The 19008-nt window shown below is 47.1% G+C and overlaps 1 protein-coding gene across 1 annotated transcript in view; it reads left to right on the top strand.

Moving 5' to 3' along the window:
- DNAH2 (dynein axonemal heavy chain 2) overlaps positions 1-19008 on the top strand; it is a 104528-nt gene continuing 85520 nt past the window's right edge. Inside the window, 4 exon segments of the mRNA XM_013981316.2 lie at positions 1-97; positions 1818-1988; positions 6851-6912; positions 11133-11303. Coding sequence (XP_013836770.2) covers positions 1832-1988; positions 6851-6912; positions 11133-11303 — 390 coding nt within the window. The 5' untranslated portion in view covers positions 1-97; positions 1818-1831.

The raw sequence follows: 19008 nt of genomic DNA on the forward strand, positions 1-19008 counted from the left end.
CGCGTGCAGGCGCGGGCCCGAGAGGGCCACGCGGGGCAACTTGTTAGCTGAAGGGGCCGGTCGGTCGGCCTAGGGAGGAGAGGGTCGGCGTCGTGAGGTGTGTGTCGGGGGCAGAGGGGAGGAGGGGAGGAATGCCCGGGAGAGCCGGGAGGTGCGGAAAGAAGGGGCAGCGGTGAGGGGGTAGGAGGGAGAGTTGAGGGGGGCGGGGAAAGGGGCAGCTGTGGGGGAGGGGAGAGCAAGGGGCAGTTGTGGGGAGAGGAAGGGGCAGTTGGAGTTGAGATGAAGAAGCGGGGACGGTTGTGACAGTTGTGTGAGGAAGCTCCTGGGAGGGGAAACTGGCTCGCTGGCAGCCACTGGGGGTCGGAGGAGAGGGCCGGCCCGCTGCGGTGTTTCCCGAGTAATAGAAAGAGTCCCAGGCTCGTGGAAAGCTCCTCCTGGGGTCTCGGAGTGGGGCCATGGCGTGAACCCCGTGGGGAGAGGGCTCCCAGCCTGGCCAGCGGAATGTTCCCGAGGCTCCACTTGGAGGCGGGGAAGCGCAGCCTGTCGCTTCTCTGGAGGCGGGTGGCGGAAGCCCGAAGCCGCCCTGCCCCAGTTGGCTGTATTGATGTGCTGGCCTAATAGAACCGTTTTCCTTGGAGCACAGCCTTCAAGTTTGAAACTCATAACCTCTGATCAATGCCGGCGGCAGCCTGTGGGGATGAGAAAGAAAAGCCACAGGTGGCTGTCAGGCCAGAGCTGAGTGAAGAGGGAATGGCCGCGAATCAGACCTTGCCCGCCAGGGATGCCCGGCCCCCCGACGTCCTCCTTTTCGGAGAGAAACGCTGCTGGGGCCTTCCTCACCACCCCCCATCCTCTTCTCCCCTCCCCAGACACCATTTGAAATTCGCCATTGGGTGACGTTTGTCTTTCCTTCCTCCAGTCTGTTCTCAGGGCATCTAGAATCCTGCTCTTCACCTTCATTATCCCTTAGCTCGGAATGACTCAGCCAGCCTGTGCTAAGAGACCTTTTCAGTACCCACGGAGCGGGGTTCCTACCCCCCAGGAAGGAAAAGCTAAAGAGAGGGGGTTCCTACCCCCAGGAAGGAAAAGCTAAAGAGACGTGTTGCAAATGCTGTCGTTTCTTTGCTTAAGGAGGTTGCAGATTTTAGTGGGAGGAGAGGGGGCATTTTTCTGTTTCCCCCTCTTTGGGGGGAGGGAACTTGGGAGGAAAGGAAGGACATGGGAAAATCATCTTGTTGCTTGGTAACTTGACACAGTGACAAAAGGTGTGGAACGTGGGGACAGTCTTCCCCTCCCTGTGCCCTCCCACTCATCCACGGCCCTGACGGTTTGTGCAACCACACCTCAGCGTGTAGATCTTTTCATGAGAACCTTACACCTCTGGGCAGAGGTTCCTGACTCCTCATTAGTGGGGTGGGCCCCCCTTTTTTTCTTTTTAATGTCAGACCCATGGCACATGGACGTTCCCAGGCTAGGGTTCAAATCGGAGCTGCAGCTGCTGGCCTACGTCACAGCCACAGCAATACCAGATCTGAGCCGTGTCTGCAACCTACTCCACAGCTCATGCTAGCTCTGGATCCTTAACCCACTGAGTGAGGCCAGGGATCGAACCAGCATCCTCATGGATACTAGTCATGGTCTTAATCCACTGAACCACAACAGGAACTCCTGGGCCATCATCCTTAGCTTCCACTTATTCCTGAGGCCTTGAGGGACTGACTTTGATTTTTAACCCAATGTGTCAAAGAAAGTAGACTATCCCAGGGAAAAGACAGGGGGGATCCGGTTGTGGACCCCCAGCTTCCCTGTGTCTGCAGGTTTTGTCTACACGATGTCCAGCAAAGCTGAGAAGAAGAGGAAAGTGAGTGGCCGGGGAAGTGCTCGCCGGCGAGCCGCCCAGGCTGCGCTGGCCCCACAGGCCGAGGAGACCACCCCGCCGGCCAGCAGGGAGTCCCAGGCGGAGCCCGAGTCTCTCAAGGAGGAGCTTGGTAGGTCCAAGCTAGGGAGGGGCTTGGAGGCAGAATTATTTAAAGAGGGTCTTGGGGCTGGGAGCAGCTTCTCTTGCTTTTGGATCAAAAGCAAGGGGTTGGGTGGAATCTCAGATCTGCCGCTGCCGCTAGGTCCCTTGTATTGTGTTCCCCCCCCCCCCCCGACCACCCTTATACTTGTTCTTTCTGTCTTAAAATTCCCCCCCAGTTCACCGAGAGCTCGCTAGCCAGCCCTCTCTCGTAGCCTCTTCCTCCTTGTTGCAAGTGTTCCTGGTTCCTCCTACCCCAGTGAAGAGGGTTTGATCTCTTCCTTTTTCCCGTTTTCACCCTGGGTGGCAAAACAAATAATGTTTTCCTCCCATTAAGCCCATCACCATGGAGACTCAGGCTGCTTTGCCATCCTTTGAATCCTAAGCCCGACGGATGCTTTCTCCCATCTGTTGAAGGCTCTTGTATCTCCGCCCTCATTTTGGCAGGGCCCTGGTAGACGAAGGAGGTTCAGGTTCAGGGCCACAGGAAAAGAAGCCTGACGTCTAGATTGAGGAAGAAAGGAGTTTAAAGAGGCTGCCTCTTGTGGCTTTGATCTGAGATTCCTCCCTGGTGGGTGAGCTGGGGCCAGTAGGGTTGGAAGGTTTCTGGTAGCTGTTGCTGGGCTGTCCTGAGAGCACGGGCCAGTGTGGGTATGGCTGTGAGCTAAGTATAGGCCTCCCCTTTTACCTGGGGCTTCTTTACACTGCCAGCAGCCTGTCAAGACGGGGAGAAAGAGAAGTAGAATCCTTTTTTAATATTAAACGTTGAGAGAGAAAGCCTGGGCGCGGGAGAAAGGCCTTGCCCTGGGATCTAGACATTAGAAATGGGCAATTTTTTTCCTTTTGAGTTCTCTTAAAATCAGTTTAAAATGGAACTGGCTCCAGGACGCTGGGTCCCAGGAGGGGGGAAGGGAGGAGGGGAGGCAGTGAGGTTCAATTCGGAGAACCCTCCGGGGCGGGAAGGGAAGGAGCTTCTCAGTGAAAACACTGACCACCTGTACAGCACAGGGAGATGTGTGTGATTGGGTCACTTTGTTGTACAGCAGAACTTGATGAAACATTGTAAATCAACTATACTTTAATATTAACAATAATAAAAATAATAAAATACTGACCACCAAACACCAAGGCCCTCCGAGTGCCTTAGCTCTAAGCCTTTTCTTGTTTGATGTGGAGCTCTCTGGCTGACACCTGATAGAGGTTCAGAGAAGACTTGGGCCTCCAGGCAGCCCTGGAATGAACAGTAATCCCTGTACGCCTCGGAGCTGGGCAGGGGTTGAGGCCTGTTCCGATGGGGACAGAGGGAGCTTGCTATGGTCTGAAGGTTTGCACCCCTCCCCCCCAAATTCATGTGTTGAAATCCTAATGCCCAGTATGATGGTGTTGGTAGGTGGGGTCTTTGGGAAGTGCTTAAATCACGGGGTGGAACTGTCATGCGTGGGCTCAGTGCCTTGTAAGAAGTGACTCCAGGAGTTCCCACTGTGGTGCAGCAGAAGCGAATTTGACTAGGAACCATGAAGTTGCGGGTTTGATCCCTGGCCTCGCTCAGTGGGTTAAGGCTCTGGTGTTGCCGAGACCTGTGGTGTAGCTCACGGAGAGATGGCTTGGATCTGGCGTTGCTGGGGCTGTAGCGTAGGCTGGCAGCTGTAGCTCGCATTGGACCCCTAGCCTGGGAACTTCCATAGGCTGCAGGTGCAGCTCTAAAAGGCAGGAAAAAAAAAAAAAAAAAGAAGAAGAAAAAAAGTAAAAAAAACAAAGTGACTCCAGAGAGATTCATTGCCCCCTTCTGCCATGTGAAGACACAAAGAGACGTTTACCCCCCAGGAGAGGGCCCTCCTGCCACCACACTGGCACCCTGACCTAGGACTTCCAGCCTCCCAAACCGGGAGAAGTAAATTTCTGCTGCTCATCAGGCACCCGGTGTACGGTATTTTGTTATTGCAGCTGGAGTGGACTAAGACGAGGCCTCAAACACTTCTTGGCGAGGGAAGGTGTGTTAAAGGGCAGGCGCCCTTTTGACGGCCTTAGCGACATCCTTTGCTTCCTTAAATGTTCCCCGCCCCTTTTTTGGCCATGCCTGTGGCGTGTGGAAGTTCCCAGACCAGGGATCCAACCCCACGCCACAGCAGTGACCTGAGCCACAGCAGTGACAACCCCGGATCCTTATCCCTCATTGAGGAGTCATCAAGGAACTCATATAACTAATAAAAGAAGAAGTACAGGTTCATACTCTCATATCTGTAATTTTTTTTTTGTTGTTGTTGTTGTTGTTGCTATTTCTTGGGCCGCTCCCGTGGCATATGGAGGTTCCCAGGCTAGGGATCAAATCGGAGCTGTAGCCACCGGCCTACGCCAGAGCCACAGCAACGCGGGATCCGAGCCGTGTCTGCAACCTACACCACAGCTCACGGCAACGCCGGATCGTTAACCCACTGAGCAAGGGCAGGGACCGAACCCGCAACCTCATGGTTCCTAGTCGGATTCGTTAACCACTGCGCCACGACGGGAATTCCATATCTGTAATTTTAAAAAGCCCTAAAAACTAAAAGTTTTTTCCTCAGTGTTTGGCATCCAAGCTTATTTGGTGGTAAAACATAACCTAAACTGACAGGAAGGTATTTATAGTCTATTTAGGGCACTTAGGATAAATTTTCATATGTTTTACTGCAGAAATACTAACATTAAAAGTTTGCGGAGTTCAGTTCTAGAGCCCCCAGGAGGTGGGGGGCTCACATACCATACTGTGTTACAGTTCTAAGTTCAGAAATACACTTGATCCTGGGGGTTTTAGATAAGGGCTTGTAGGCCGGTATTTCAGGCAAATCAAAAAAGTATAGACAATAATAGAATGAACACCCAGTACCCATCACCCCGTGTGAGAAGTGAATCCCTCTGTTCCCTCCTCAAGCCCTTCTTCTCCAGAGGTTACCGCTATCCAGAGTCGGTGTTTATCATTTTCAAGTTCATTTGAAAAATTTTTCTGGCATGTAGCTGTGACCAGTACATACTAGCATCGTATTGCATGGTTTAGACTTTATAGAAGTTATTTTATAGGTGACAAAACCAGTTTACTCTTGAGACTGTCTTGGTTTCCCTCCCCTGGCCTCATTCTGCCTTCAGCCTTTTTTTTTTTTTTTTTTTTTTTTTTTTTGCTTTTCGGGGCCACACCTGCAGCATATGGAGGTTCCCAGGCTAGGAGCTGAATCAGAGCTACAGCCACTGGCCTACACCACAGCCATAGCAACGCCAGATCGGAGCTGAGCCGCATCTGTGACCTACACCACAGGTCTCAGCAACACTGGATCCTTAACCCGCTGAGTGAGGCCAGGGATCAAACCCGCAACTTCATGGTTCCTAGTCAGATTCGTTTCTGCTGGGCCACGACGGGGACTCCCCCATCTGAAGCCTTGATGCCCTGGGCTTTCTCGAAAGGCTTTGTGTTTCTCGGGTTCCCGTCCCAGTCACCACTCAGTTCCTAGGATCAGCTGTTCCATCTTTCTCATGGGCTCTTTCCTTGGCCTCTGTGCCTCGTTCCCCTCTTAGTTTTTCTTTCTGGAAGTCGGGGTGTCCTGTTCCCCAAGATCTTTTGGTTCCATCTCCTTCGTTCCTTCCTCTTTTCAGCTCACCGGTTTTACCCCTGTCTCATGTGGGAGCAACAGATCAGGAGGGAGCAAAGCCCCCCACCTCACCCCCAGGCTTTTTGGGATCTGCAGTGTGTGGCGGTTGCTGGGGGAGGGGCCGGGTGCTGTGGGCCCCACCTTCTCCACGTGGGGAGAGGATGAGGGAAGGACGGCAGGCCAGAAGCTGAGCACCTAGAATAACCTGGGCATTGGCTGCCTCCATTCCCCTCCCTCCCTCTGTGCCCCTTCCAGCCCCAGTCAGCTTTTCGAGAGAACATTGAGCTATAATCCACTTCCTATAAAATTCACCCTTTTAAAATATACAATTCAAGAGTTCCTGTCATGGCTCAGTGGTTAACGAATCCAACTAGGAACCATGAGGTTGCAGGTTCGATCCCTGGCCTGGCTCAGTGGGTTAAGGATCCGGCGTTGCCGTGAGCTGTGGTGTAGGTTGCAGATGAGGCTCGGATCCCGCGTTGCTGTGGCTCTGGCGTAGGCTGGTGGCTACAGCTCTGATTCGACCCCTAGTCTGGGAACCTCCATGTGCCGCAGGAGAAAGAAATGGCAAAAAGACAAAATATATATATATATATATATATACAATTCAGTCCCTTTTGCTATATTCTCAAACCTGTGCAACCATTACCATTAATTTTAGAGCATTTTAACCCCCCTGCAAAAAGCTACTTCAAGTATCTTGAAAAATGGGCATCAGATGGCCCCTATCCCTTTGCTTCTAAGTTGCACCAGAGCCTGGCCTGGTAGCAGTCACTCCCCATTCTCCTTTTCTCCCAGAGCCTGGCAACCACTAATGTACTTTCCATGTCTATGAATTTGCCTATTCTGGACATTTTATATAAATTGAATCATACAATCTGCAGTCTTTTGTGACTGGCTTCTTTCACTTGGCGTAATGTTTTCAAGCTTCATCCATGTTGTCACATTGTAGCAGGTATCCATTCTTTTTTATGGCTGAATAATATTCCACTGCAATCTGTTGATCCATTCATTGTTGATGGACGCTTGGGTCATTTCTGCGTTTTGGCTGTTGTGAATATTGCTGCTATGGACATGGACATACAAAAGTCTGTCCGAGTCCCTGCTTCTAGTTCCCTTGGGTATCTACCTGGAAGTTGAACTGCTGGGTCATGTGGTGACTCTGTGTTTAAATTTTATAGGAATGTCTTCATTTATGAATTTTCCTTCTTCCTAGAGTCCGTGTTGGAGGAACCTGAGATACAGAAAGAAGTACTACAGGCGCCTGAAGTGGATGTGGTAAGTGGTTTTTCCCTGAGGCAGATTCCTCCCCAACTGGTGAATCAGTGGCTCAGCTGCAGGACAGTGGACGTGGGATTCTCCTCACTCTGTCGCTACCTTCTCCTCCTTTCTCCTGCTGGCCTTCTCACGGCAGATGCAGCACCCAGAGCGAAGGACAGCGTTGTCCATGCCCTCTCCTCCTCTGGAAGAAGAGGGCTCTCAGTGGGGATCAGGGCCCCGAGCAGACCTTCCTGGTCTCCCCATCCTGGGTCAGATTGGGATAAGCTTTACCAGTCGGACTGCCTGGGTGAACATCTGAACAAGTTCAACAAGCTGGGCTCACACACTCCAATTTGGTGCCAATTTCCAAGACATTCTCTTTCTCCCCATCCTCAGTTCCCTCCTGTGGCTGAAGAGTTTACAGAGGCCATTTGAAGTACTTTTATTTTATGTATTTATTATTTTTTTGGTCTTTTTGGCATTTCTTGTGCCGCTCCCACGGCATATGGAGATTCCCAGGCTAGGGGTCCAATTGGAGCTGTAGCCACCGGCCTGCGCCAGAGCCACAGCAACTTGGGATCCGAGCTGCGTCTGTGATCTACACCACAGCTCACAGGCAATGCCAGATCCTTAACCCACTGAGCGAGGCCAGGGATCGAATCTGCAACCTCATGGTTCCTATTCGGATTCATTAACCACTTCGCCACAGTGGGAACTCCTGAAGTACTTTTAGAAACTGACACTCAGTGACCCCCACCCCTTTATTTCCAAGCTGCATCGGAGCCTAGGCACACCCTCAGTTCCCTGGATTAGAAGAATAGAGGGTGACCTTGAACTTTTTTACAAAGGCAGAGAAAAGTGATAACTGTTCATTAAAGAAAAAATTGGAAGGGACAGAAAAAAAGAACACAGAAAAGGAAAATAAAGGTCCTACCGTTACTGCCTTAATACCTCCACTGTTAGTAATTTGGTACATGTGTCCTTTCTGTGTAGGTGTGTAAGTTTTTTGGTGGGGGCGGGGCATGTCTATGGCAGAAGTCCCTGGGCCTGGGATCGAACTCCAGCCACAGCAGTGACAACACTGTATCCTTTAACTGCTAGGCCACCAGGGAACTCCCAGATTTTTTCATTTTTTAACAATTTGAGGAGTTCCTGTTGTGGCTCAGCAGGTTAAGGGCCCGATATTGTCTCTATGAAGATGGAGGTTTGATCCTTGGCCTCCCTCAGTGGGCTAAGGAGCTGATGTTGCCTCAAGCTGTGGCATAGTTTACAGATGAGGCTTGGTTCCAGCGTTGCTGTGGCTGTGTCATAGGCCTGCTGCTGCAGCTTCAACTCTAATCCTGGCCCAGGAACTTCCATATGCTGCATGTGTGGCAGTAAAAAGAAAAAAAACCCCTAAAACCAAACAATTTTAACTGTAGCACATATTATAATTTTGATTAAACTTTTTCATAAAACATTTTATTTATCTGCTTTGTGTTGTTGTATACTTATTGTACGCACCATTTTCAATGTCCACACAGTGCTCGATTAGAAATATGTAGAGTAGTTAGGTCCTTAGGCAGACATTTTGCCACTTAGGATTTTTGTGCTCTCACAATAATACTGTGATGAATATTGTAAATAAAAACTAACATGTTTTGAAATACTATTTCCTTAAGATAGATTCCTGTACATGGAGTTCCTGAGTCAGAGAGTCAAGAACATTTTTAATACCTTTAATATTTAATGTCAAACTGTTTTCCAGAGAAAAGGCATTTTTTGCCCTTGCACCAGCAACAAACCCTTTCCAGGCCTGAATGTTAGCAGTTTAGCAAGAGGTTTTTTTTTTTTTTGTAATGATAATAAATTATATACCTTAGCTATTTTTTTACTTGTATTATTTTGATTTTAACTGAAATCGAACATTATTTTCATAATTTCATTTTCTCTTTTTTATGATAAGTCTGTTCCTTTTGTCCGTATATTTATCCAGGTCTTAGTGTTTTCTTCATTGGTTCTTCATGAATGTCTTTTTTTTTTTTTTTTTTTTTTTTGTCTTTTTGCTATTTCTTTGGGCCGCTCCCGTGGCATATGGAGGTTCCCAGGCTCGGGGTCGAATTGGAGCTGTAGCCACCGGCCTACGCCAGAGCCCCAGCAAAGCAGGATCCGAGCCGCATCTGCAACCTACACCACAGCTCACAGCAACGCCGGATCCTTAACCCACTGAGCAAGGGCAGGGACCGAACCCGCAACTGCATGGTTCCTAGTCGGATTCGTTAACCACTGCGCCACGACGGGAACTCCCCATGAATGTCTTTTTAAAAATGTTTTACTGGTGGATAGAGTTCCCGTCGTGGCTCAGTGGTTAACGAATCCGACTAGGAACCATGAGGTTGCAGGTTCGATCCCTGGCCTTGTGTGGTGGGTTAAGGATCTGATGTTGCCGTGAGCTGTGGTGTAGGTCGCAGATGCGGCTTGGATCTGGCATTGCTGTGGCTGTGGTGTAGGCCGGCGGCTACAGCTCTGACTAGACCCCTAGCCTGGGAACCTCCATATGCTGAGGGTACAGTCCTGGAAAAGACAAAGGAAAAAAAAATATAAATAAAATAAAAATAAAAATGTTTTACTGGTGGAAGTTCCTATTGTGGCCCAATGGTTAATGAACCTGTCTAGGATCCATGGGGACGCAGGTCTGATCCCTGCCCTTGCTCAGTGGGCTAAGGATCTGGTGTTGCCGTGAACTATGGTGTGGGTCGAAGACGAGGCTCGGACCTGGCATTGCTGTGGCTGTGGTGTAGGCCAGTAGCTATAGCTCCGATTGGACCCCCTAGCCTGGGAACCTCCATATGTTGAGGGTGTGGCCCTAAAAAGATAAAAAAAAAAATGTTTTCCTGGTAATTTTTTTGTCATATGTGTCTTTATATACAAAAGATTTTATTTATTTATAAGTAGATTTAGTAAGATAGGATGCTTTTGAGAGATACAAGTGGGCAGGCATGGAAGCTCTGCCTATATACAAAAGATTTTAGATGGCTGGCTAAGTTTTCTTGATGTGGAAACTTGAGTGAAAGGGATTCCTTCTCATCTTCCAGTCCTGGGAGAAGGACAAGTGACTTTTTAAGTTCCTGAGCTGGGTCTTCATATCCTCTGGTTAGTTCGTCTCGTAGCTTTCTAAATAACACTCTGTTTTTTCTAGCCAGCAGTTATGGTTTATTTTCTATCCAGTAGATTATTCTTTGTATTTTCCAGTCTTTTTTTTTTTTTTTTTTTTTTTTTTGGTCTTTTTAGGGCTGCACCCTAGGCATGTGAAAGTTTCCAGGCTAGGGGTTGAACCAGAGCTACGGCTGCTGGCCTACACCACAGCCACAGCAACGCTGGATCTGAGCCATGTGTGCGACATACACCACAGTTCACGGTAACACCGGATCCTTAACCCACTGAGTGGAGCCAGGAATCGAACCCTTGTTGTCATGGATAATAGCAGGGTTTGTTACTGCTGAGCCACAGTGGGAACTCCTCCAGTCTTTTCTTTCCCCGCCCCTCCCTTTTTCTTTTCCCCCGCATGGCTATGCCAGCTGACTTTTGCCCAGCATCACTTTCTTACTCCAGTAGCCTGCAGAGGTGACATCATGAAGAAATTGCTCTTTTGCTCTTATCTTTTTTCCTTGTCTTCCTCTTGCTCCTAATTGCTTGATTTAGGCTAATATCCTAAGTGTTCCCACCCTGAGGTTGAAGGTTGCTTGATAATACATGTTTACAAGTATAGGCATAGATGAAATATCTTGGGGAGGTAATAGCCTTAGTTTTCCTCTACGATCCATTCTATTTTTACTTGTAGAGGCAAGAGAAACTTCTTTTTTCTTTTTTTCTTTTTTATGGCTGCCCCTGTGTTCCTGGGCCAGAGGTCAAATTGGAGCTGCAGCTGAGGCCTACCCCACAGCCACGGAAACACTAGATGCGAGTCACATCTGCTGCAGCTTGCAGCAATGCCGGGTCCTTAACCCACTAAGCAAGGCCAGGGATCGAACCCACATCCTCACAGAGATGGCGTTGGGTCCTTAATCTGCTGAGCCGCAACGAGAACTCCCACGAGAGAATCTTACTGTGTTCGTTCTTGAAAAACTCGATTCCTGTCATTCAGTTCATCCTCAGCTTTCTCGTCCCCGTTCTGAACCTTCTTGCGTGCCTGCCTGAGGAGGAGAGAAATGACTCCTCCTAACAGTGTCCCTTCTCTGCGCCCTGCTCCCCTTTTGCAGAAGCCCCTTTTCCTGTCTCGAGCTGTGCTGACAGGACTGGCAGACGCCACGTGGACGGAGGAGCACAGTGCCACGCTGGAACACTTTGCCCAGGACCCTTCGGAGCCCATCCTCACCATCTTCATCGACCCCTGCGTGGGGCTGAAGCTAGACCTAGGCATGCCCGTGCAGGTGCGTACTCCGCTGTCCCAGACGCCAGGGTGCGCGCCCGGGGAGCTGAGGGTTCTGCCGTCTCTGTCCTCTGTGAGTCTTATTTCCTGCGCACGAGGTCTGTTGAGCCTCAGTGTGTCAGGCAGTCTGCTTGGCAGCAGGATACAGAGAGGAATGAGGCAGGGATTTGGCTTTGGATGATCTCATGGTCTAGTGGGGAAGACAGACGTATAAAACATTTACAACCTATTATGATGCGTGGGCAAAGCTTTATAGGGGCTTTATGGGAGCAACTAATGTAGCCAGTGGAATCCTGGCAGGGCTTGGTGATGGAGGTGATGTCTGAGTTGGGGATGAAGGGTAAGTGGGACTTCACTGGAGGCTAAGTAAGAGCATCCAGGTAAAGAACATTTTATGTGCAAGGAAAAGAGGAATTGTGAGAAATGATACTGAGAAGGTGGGTTGGGGTCAGCCTCGTATGTCATGCTAAAGACCGTGGCTTTATCCCAGAGGGAACTCTTGAAGGCTTTCATGGATTAGGTAGGTAACTGTCTCAACAATGTGGAGGATACACTAGTGAAAGGTCAGCCGCAGGGAGGGAAACAGCTAAACGGCAGATGTATAGTAATATGCTAGTGGTAGAATAGGGCAGTGGGTGTACCCTTATTGTAAAATTGTTTTAGTGTTTCTGTATGTTTGAAAGTTTTTGAAATAAAATTTTGGAAAAGGCAAAGGCTATTGCTTGGCTTTTATTGGCAGCGCATATGCAAAAATGGAAATAATGGAGTTCCCGGATGGCTCCGTGGGTTAAGGATCTGGCATTGCCACTGCTGTGGCTCGAGTTTGATCCCTGGCCCTGCAACTTCTGCATGTCAGGGACACTGCCAAAAAATAACTACATAAAAATGATGGTGAAGCTGAGCATGACTCTATGACACAATTCATGAAGTGTTCCATGTTAAACAAAGCCAAAAACAGGCTATGGTTTTGTTTTTTTTTTCCCCTGTGTGTTGGCAATAATCATCTATGAGACAGCATAAAAAAATACTTCATTTATAAGAGGAATAAAAATTTGCAAAAAATATTTAGGATTTGCATGAAAGAAAAGGACTTTGTTACAGGCCACGAAAGAAGATTTAAATAAACAATGAGCCCTATCCTGTTTCTGGGCGGGAATTTTAATATTATAAAGATCATTCCATCCAAAAAAAGTACTGTTTTAATGCAGCTTCAATCAAATGTGCCACCATCCCTAGATTTCTAAAGGATTTTAAATATATCCAGAAAAATGAAAGGAAAATGGCAAAGAAAATGATGAAGAAGGAAAGTAACAGAGGAGGATTCATGGGTATGAAAATCTTTTATTAAATTACAGTCATTAAAACAGTTATACTGGCACAAAGGCCCAGTCGTAATGGGGCAGAAATATATATTTTATAAGCAACAATAAAAAACATGGAGTGTACAAAAATATATGTAAGCATTTTCTATAAAAATACATTGCAAATCTGTAGAGCGGAGTTCTCGTGTGGCACAGCAGATTAAGGATCTGGTGTTGTGACTGCAGCAGCTTGGGCTTAATCCCTGGCCCGGAAACTTCCACATGCCACAGGCACAGCCGGAAAAAAAAAAATCTGTGCAGAAAGATGAATTATTTGATGAGTAGAATTGGGAAATATGGGAAACAAAGTTTTCCCATCACAAAATCTAGTTAGCTGGGCTGAGGGGTGATAGGAGATGTTGGTCCACGGGGAAATTTTCTGTCACCTCCACCAAAGGTAACAAAAGCAAAACGAAATAAGTGGGACAGCAACGAACTAAGAAGCTGCTGAACAGCAAAGAAAATTGACAAAATGGAAAGGCAACCTAAGGAATGGGAGGAAGAACTTGCAAATTGTATGTTTCTGATAAGAGATGCATATGTATCTAAAATATAGAAAGAACTCATACATCTCAATAGCAAGAAAACAAACTGATTGAAGAATGGGCAGAGGAATTGAAAAGACATTTTTCCAAGGAAGACATACAAATGGCCATCGGATACATGCAGATGTGCTCAACAGCACTAATCAGAGAAATGCAAGTCAAACCACCATGAGCCGTCGCCTCCGACCTGTTGGAATGGCTCTCCTCAAAAAGACAAGCGGTAACAAATACGGATGAGGACGTAGAGAAAAGGGGAGCCCTTGTGCAGTGGGAATGGAAACGGGTGCAGTCACTGCAGAAAACAGGATGGAGGTTCCTCAAAAGATTAAAACCAGAACCGCCGTATGATCTAGCAGTTCCGCTTCCGAGTGTACATCCAAAGGAAATGAAATCACTCTCTCGAAGAGCTGTCTGCACCTCCATGGTTATATTCATCAATAGCACTATTGATAATAACCAAGCTATGGAAACAGCCTGAGTGTCCATCGATGGATGAATGGATAAAGAAAATGTGGGAGTTCCCTTTATGGCTCAGCGGAAACAAATTTAACTAGCATCCATGGGGATGCAGGTTCGATCCCTGCCCTCGCTCAGTGGGTTAAGGATCTGGCACTGTTGAAAGCTGCAGCAGATGTGACTTGGATCTAGTGTTGCCATGAACTATGGCCTAGGCCGGCCGCTGCAGCTCGGATTCGACCCCTTGCCTGGGAACCTCCATAGGCTGCGAGTGTGACCCTAAAAAGCAGAAAAAAAAAAAAAGAGGCAGAGAAAGACAAATACTATATGCTTACACTTATATGTGGAATCTAGAAAAAATAAAAACTAACTCATAGAAACTAACTCATAGAGAGCAGGACAGAGAGAACCTGAGGGAAACAGGACAGATTGGTGGTTGCCAGAGTTGGGGGTGGGGGAGTAGGGAAAATGGATGAAGTTGGTCAATTATAAGATAAATAAGTCCTGCGATGTAACTGGTGACTCTGGTTAACCGTGTCTATTTGGACGTTGCCAGGGGAGTAGATCTTGAAGTTCTCCTGAGGGGATAGGTGTTAACTTATTGTGGGAAACATTTTGCAATCAATACACATATCAAATCGTATCCTCACACAGCTTAAACTAATACAATTTAAAAAGTTTATTTTAACGCTACTATTATTCGGCATCCCCAGTGAGATGGCGTGAACCTCAGAGCATTTAACAATAATCCCAAGTGAGGGAAAGAGCCCAGGTATTTTAACAAAGATTTTGCGCTGTTTTAAATTGACCTTAACCACCTGCCCATCCCCTCCTTCAGGACAGAGAAAAGTGAATGAAACATGAAATACCCAACTCTTTCCCTTTCACTTCGAGGGGGAAATGAAACTGGGTTCTCACTGTGGGGCATCAGGAAGTCACCCACAGTACCTTAGAGCAGGAAGAATGAGTTCAGAGAGCCTCGCAAGCATGAGGCAAGTGAAAAGAAATTTCACGGCTGCCGCAAGGCTGCTACATCACAGGTGGAAGGATGGGAACAAAGCATGAGAAACAGGAACCCGTACCCGAACAGAAGGCAATTCCTCACAACAGCATCATGTTGTGATGTATGACTTAATAACATGAATTCCATTTTTTAAAAAGCTGAGAGATGAAATGATAAAACATGAGAATGAGATGAAAGGGGGATTGCAGATTTTTTGGAAATAAAGCAGCATGTCACAAAACTAGGAGGTTAGAAATGCAGGGAACTGAATAGCTATGGCTGAAAACCTGAATGGACACAGAGGGAGGCTTGAGGTAGTTACCGTGTGTGCAGAAGAAAAAAAGCCAGTGACAATACAATTAGAAGTTCGTAAATGTGAGACGATCCGAGTGATTTCACATGGGGAGTTTCTGGTGAAAAAGAACACGAAGATAAAGTACGGAGAACTTCCCTGAACTGCAGAAGGAACTGAGTATGGGAACTGGAAGCTTTATCCCACAAAAATTTGTTTCACAGGAGTTCCTGTCGTGGCGCAGAGGAAGCAAAGCTGACTGGGAACCATGGTTGAGGGTTTGATTCCCTGGTCTCGCTCAGTGGTTTAAGGATCCAGCGTTGCCGTGAGCTATGGTGTAGGTCACAGACACGGCTCGGACCTGGCGTTGCTGTGGCTGTGGTAAAGGCTGGCAGCTGTAGCTCTGATTGGACCCCTAGTCTGGTAATCTCCATATGCCACGGGTGCAGCCCTAAAAAGCAAAAAGAAAAAAAAATTTGTCTCACAGTGTTTAATGTCAATACATTTTTTCTTTGTTTGGTTTTGCTTTTTTTGGTCTTTTTAGGGCCACACCAGAGACATATGGAAGTTCCCGGGCTAGGGGTTGAATTGAAACTGTAACCTCTGGTCTACACCACAGCCACAGCCACGGAGGATTTAAGTTGCATCTGCGACCTACATCACAGCTCACGGCAACACTGGGTCCTTAACCCACTGAGCGAGGTCAGGGATTGAACCTGCATCTTCATGGATGCTAGTCAGGTTTGTTTCCAATGAGCCATGCTGGGAACTCCTCAAGACATGTGTTAATTAAGCTACTTAAACTCAGGGAAATTAGTTCCTTGGAAACATCACCTATGTGGTATTCCTGCCAAGAATATTTAACTTGCATCTAGTAATGAGGAAACAATCAGATAAATCCAAATTGAGGGACGTTTTGGAAAACAACTGGCTTGGACTATTAGAAATATCACTGTCATGGAAGAAAGAAAAAGACTGGGGGAGTTCCCACTGTGGCACAGTGGGTGAAGGAACCGACTGCCTTGGCTCTGGTCGCTGTGGAGGCTCGGATTCCTGGCCTGGGGCCGTGGGTCAAGGATCTGGTGTTGCTGCAGCTGTGGCACAGGTTGCAGCTGCGCTTGGATTCCATCCCTGGCCCGGGAACTTCCATTTGCCGCGAGTACGGCAAAAGCAAAGACTGCGGAGCCGTGTGGAATTAAAGGAGACAAGGAGACCCAATGGTGTGTGATGCTGGATTGGATCCTAGATGGGAAGAAACCAGCCGTGAATGACATTATTGGACTACTGGGAAAAATTGAATATGAACTGTGTATTATGTAAAGTAGTAAATGAAGTTAGATTTTCTGAGTGTGATAATTACAGTGTTGGGAACGTTGGAGGATATCCTCGCTTTTAGGAGCCATATGCTGAAATCTGTAAGGGTGTAGTTTTATAGCGTCTGCTGCTAACTCTGAAATGGCTCAGCCGAGAGGGGAGGAGAGAGTGCAGTCAGGCACAGCTATGGCAAAATGTTAACAGTCAGCCACCCGGATGAAGGGCATGGTGGTCTTCACTCGACTTTTCTTGTAACTTTTCCACGGGTTGGAATTTTTTTTCAAAATCAAAATTCGGAAAAAAAAAGCTGGGGCCTCTAGTCAAAACACCAAAATATCTACCCCGGGGAACAATCAGGCTGGTCTCGGGTTTCTCTGAACACCCAGAAGACCAGGCCTGCGGAGTTCTCTAGGAAAGACCGTATAAGCCAAGGGCATTATTCCCAGCCTACCTGGCCAAGTACAGAGGCAACAAATAGGCCGTCATTTTCCATCCCATAGGAACCCTACTTTACAAAACAAGAACACCACCAACAATGGAAATCCAGTCCATGAAGGAATGACCCAAACCGAGAACTCAGGAATAGAGACTCTATGAATATTCAGTTCATTGAAGTAAAGAACTAATATTGGAGTTCCCGTCGTGGCTCAGCAGCAACGAATCTGACTACTATCCATGAGGACACAGGTTCAATCCCGGCCTCACTCAGCCTGTTAAGGATCCAGCGCTGCTGTGGCTGCTGTGTAGACTGTCGGCTACAGTTTTGATTCGATCGCTAGCCTGGGAATGTCCATATGCTGCTGGTGTGGCCCTAAAAACTCAAAAAACCCCACAAACCCTAACACTAAATAACCATGGGAATTATGATAATGCTATAGAATGCGAATGTTGGCAACCTGGACAGTGTAAAAACAGTAGTGTAACAAAAATTGGGAAGTGGTGAGAAAATGAGGGGGAGCGTGAGGATGCCAATGTTCTCATCTTCCCAAGTCAATTGAATTTAAGATCAAAAGGTAGTGAGAAAGCTCACCTCTTAGTATTTTTCATAATCTTTCTCATAACCTCAGAAAAGGGACTTTTAGGAAGAAATCGCTCTTATACGTAAAGATACATTTATTTGAAACTCAACAATTTCTTTATTATATCCTTATCAGTCTTTTTATTCTATTAAATCCAAGTAAAATTAATTCAATGCTTTATTTTTTTCTTTCCCTTGGCCGCACCTGTGGCACGTGGAGTTTCCTGGGCCAGCCCAGGGGACGAACCCACACCATAGTAGTGACAACGCCGGATCCTTAACCTGCTGGGCCACACAGGAACTCATTAACTCAATACTTTTAATTAAAAATAGATTGGTCCTTTTTTTTTTTTTTTTTTCCCGTTAGGCCCGAGACGTGGAACTTCCTGGGCCAGGGGTCTAACCCGAGCCACAACAGTGACCCAAGCTGCTCCAGTGAGAACACTGGATCCTTAACCTGCTGCACCACAAGGAACTCCAGCCTGATCCTATTTTGCAATAACTATTTCATTTTTCTGTATGTATATATCTATAGAGAGATGTCTGGAGTAGTATTTTTTTCTAATGGTAACAGCATTAATGTCTGGGTGGCGGAATTTTAGATGACATTTAAACGTTTATCTTTGTATTTTTCTGCATTGTTTCAGTTGTTTATAATTAACATCATTTTAACAAAAATAATAGTTGTTAAGTTTTTTAAAACACAGATGCAGGGAGTTCCTGTCCTGGCTCAGCAGAAATGAATCAGACTAGTATCTATGAAGATTCAGGTTCCACACCTGGCCTTGCTCAGTGGGTTAAGGATCCGGTGTTGCCATGAGCTGTGGTGTAGGTTGCAGACATGGCTTGGATCTGGCATTGCTATGGCTGTGGCTTAGGCTGGCAGCTGCAGCTCCTATCAGACCCCTAGCCTGGGAACCTCCATATGACGCAGGTGTAGCCCTAAAAACAACAACAACAACAATAACAATAACAAGAAACCCGCAGATGCAAATGCCAAAATTTAATTCTGGGTAGTGGGAAGATGAATGATTACGAATTTCTTTCTTTCTTTCTTTCTTTTTTTTTTTTGTCTTTTTAGGGCCACACCTGTGGCATATGGAGGTTCCCAGGCTAGGGGTCAAATCGGAGCTGTAGTCTCCAGCCTACGCCACAGCCACGGCAATGCCAGATCCAAACTGTGTCTGCGACCTACACCACAGCTCATGGCAACACCGGATCCTTAACCCACTGAGCAAGGCCAGGGATCGAACCTGCAACCTCATGGTTCCTAGTTGGATTCGTTTCCACTGCGCCATGACCGGAACTCCAGAATGATTACGAATTTCTTCTTTGTGCTTTATTTTCAGCTTTCAAAGTTAAATAAATTATGAAGAGTATAATAATAATAATAATAAACTTAAATTATAAAGAAGTATTAAAGAAAGAAGGAAAAAAACCAAGTGAATCGGATTTAAAGTGGGAATGACCTTTTTTTTCTTTTTTCTTTTCTTTTTATAGCCGAACCTGCAGCATATGGAAGTTCCTGGGCTAGAGGCTGAATTGGAGTTTCAGCTTCTGGCTGATGCCACAGCCATGGTAACACCGGATCCCAGCTTCATGTGCAACCTACACCACTGCTTTCAGCAACGCTGGATCCTTAACCCACTGAGCGAGGCCAGGGATGGAACCTGCATCCTCAGGGAGACAACACTGGGTCCTTAACCTGCTGAGCCAC

The sequence above is a fragment of the Sus scrofa genome, chromosome 12 (assembly GCF_000003025.6).
Source record: "Sus scrofa isolate TJ Tabasco breed Duroc chromosome 12, Sscrofa11.1, whole genome shotgun sequence".
Taxonomy (NCBI): Eukaryota; Metazoa; Chordata; class Mammalia; order Artiodactyla; family Suidae; genus Sus; species Sus scrofa.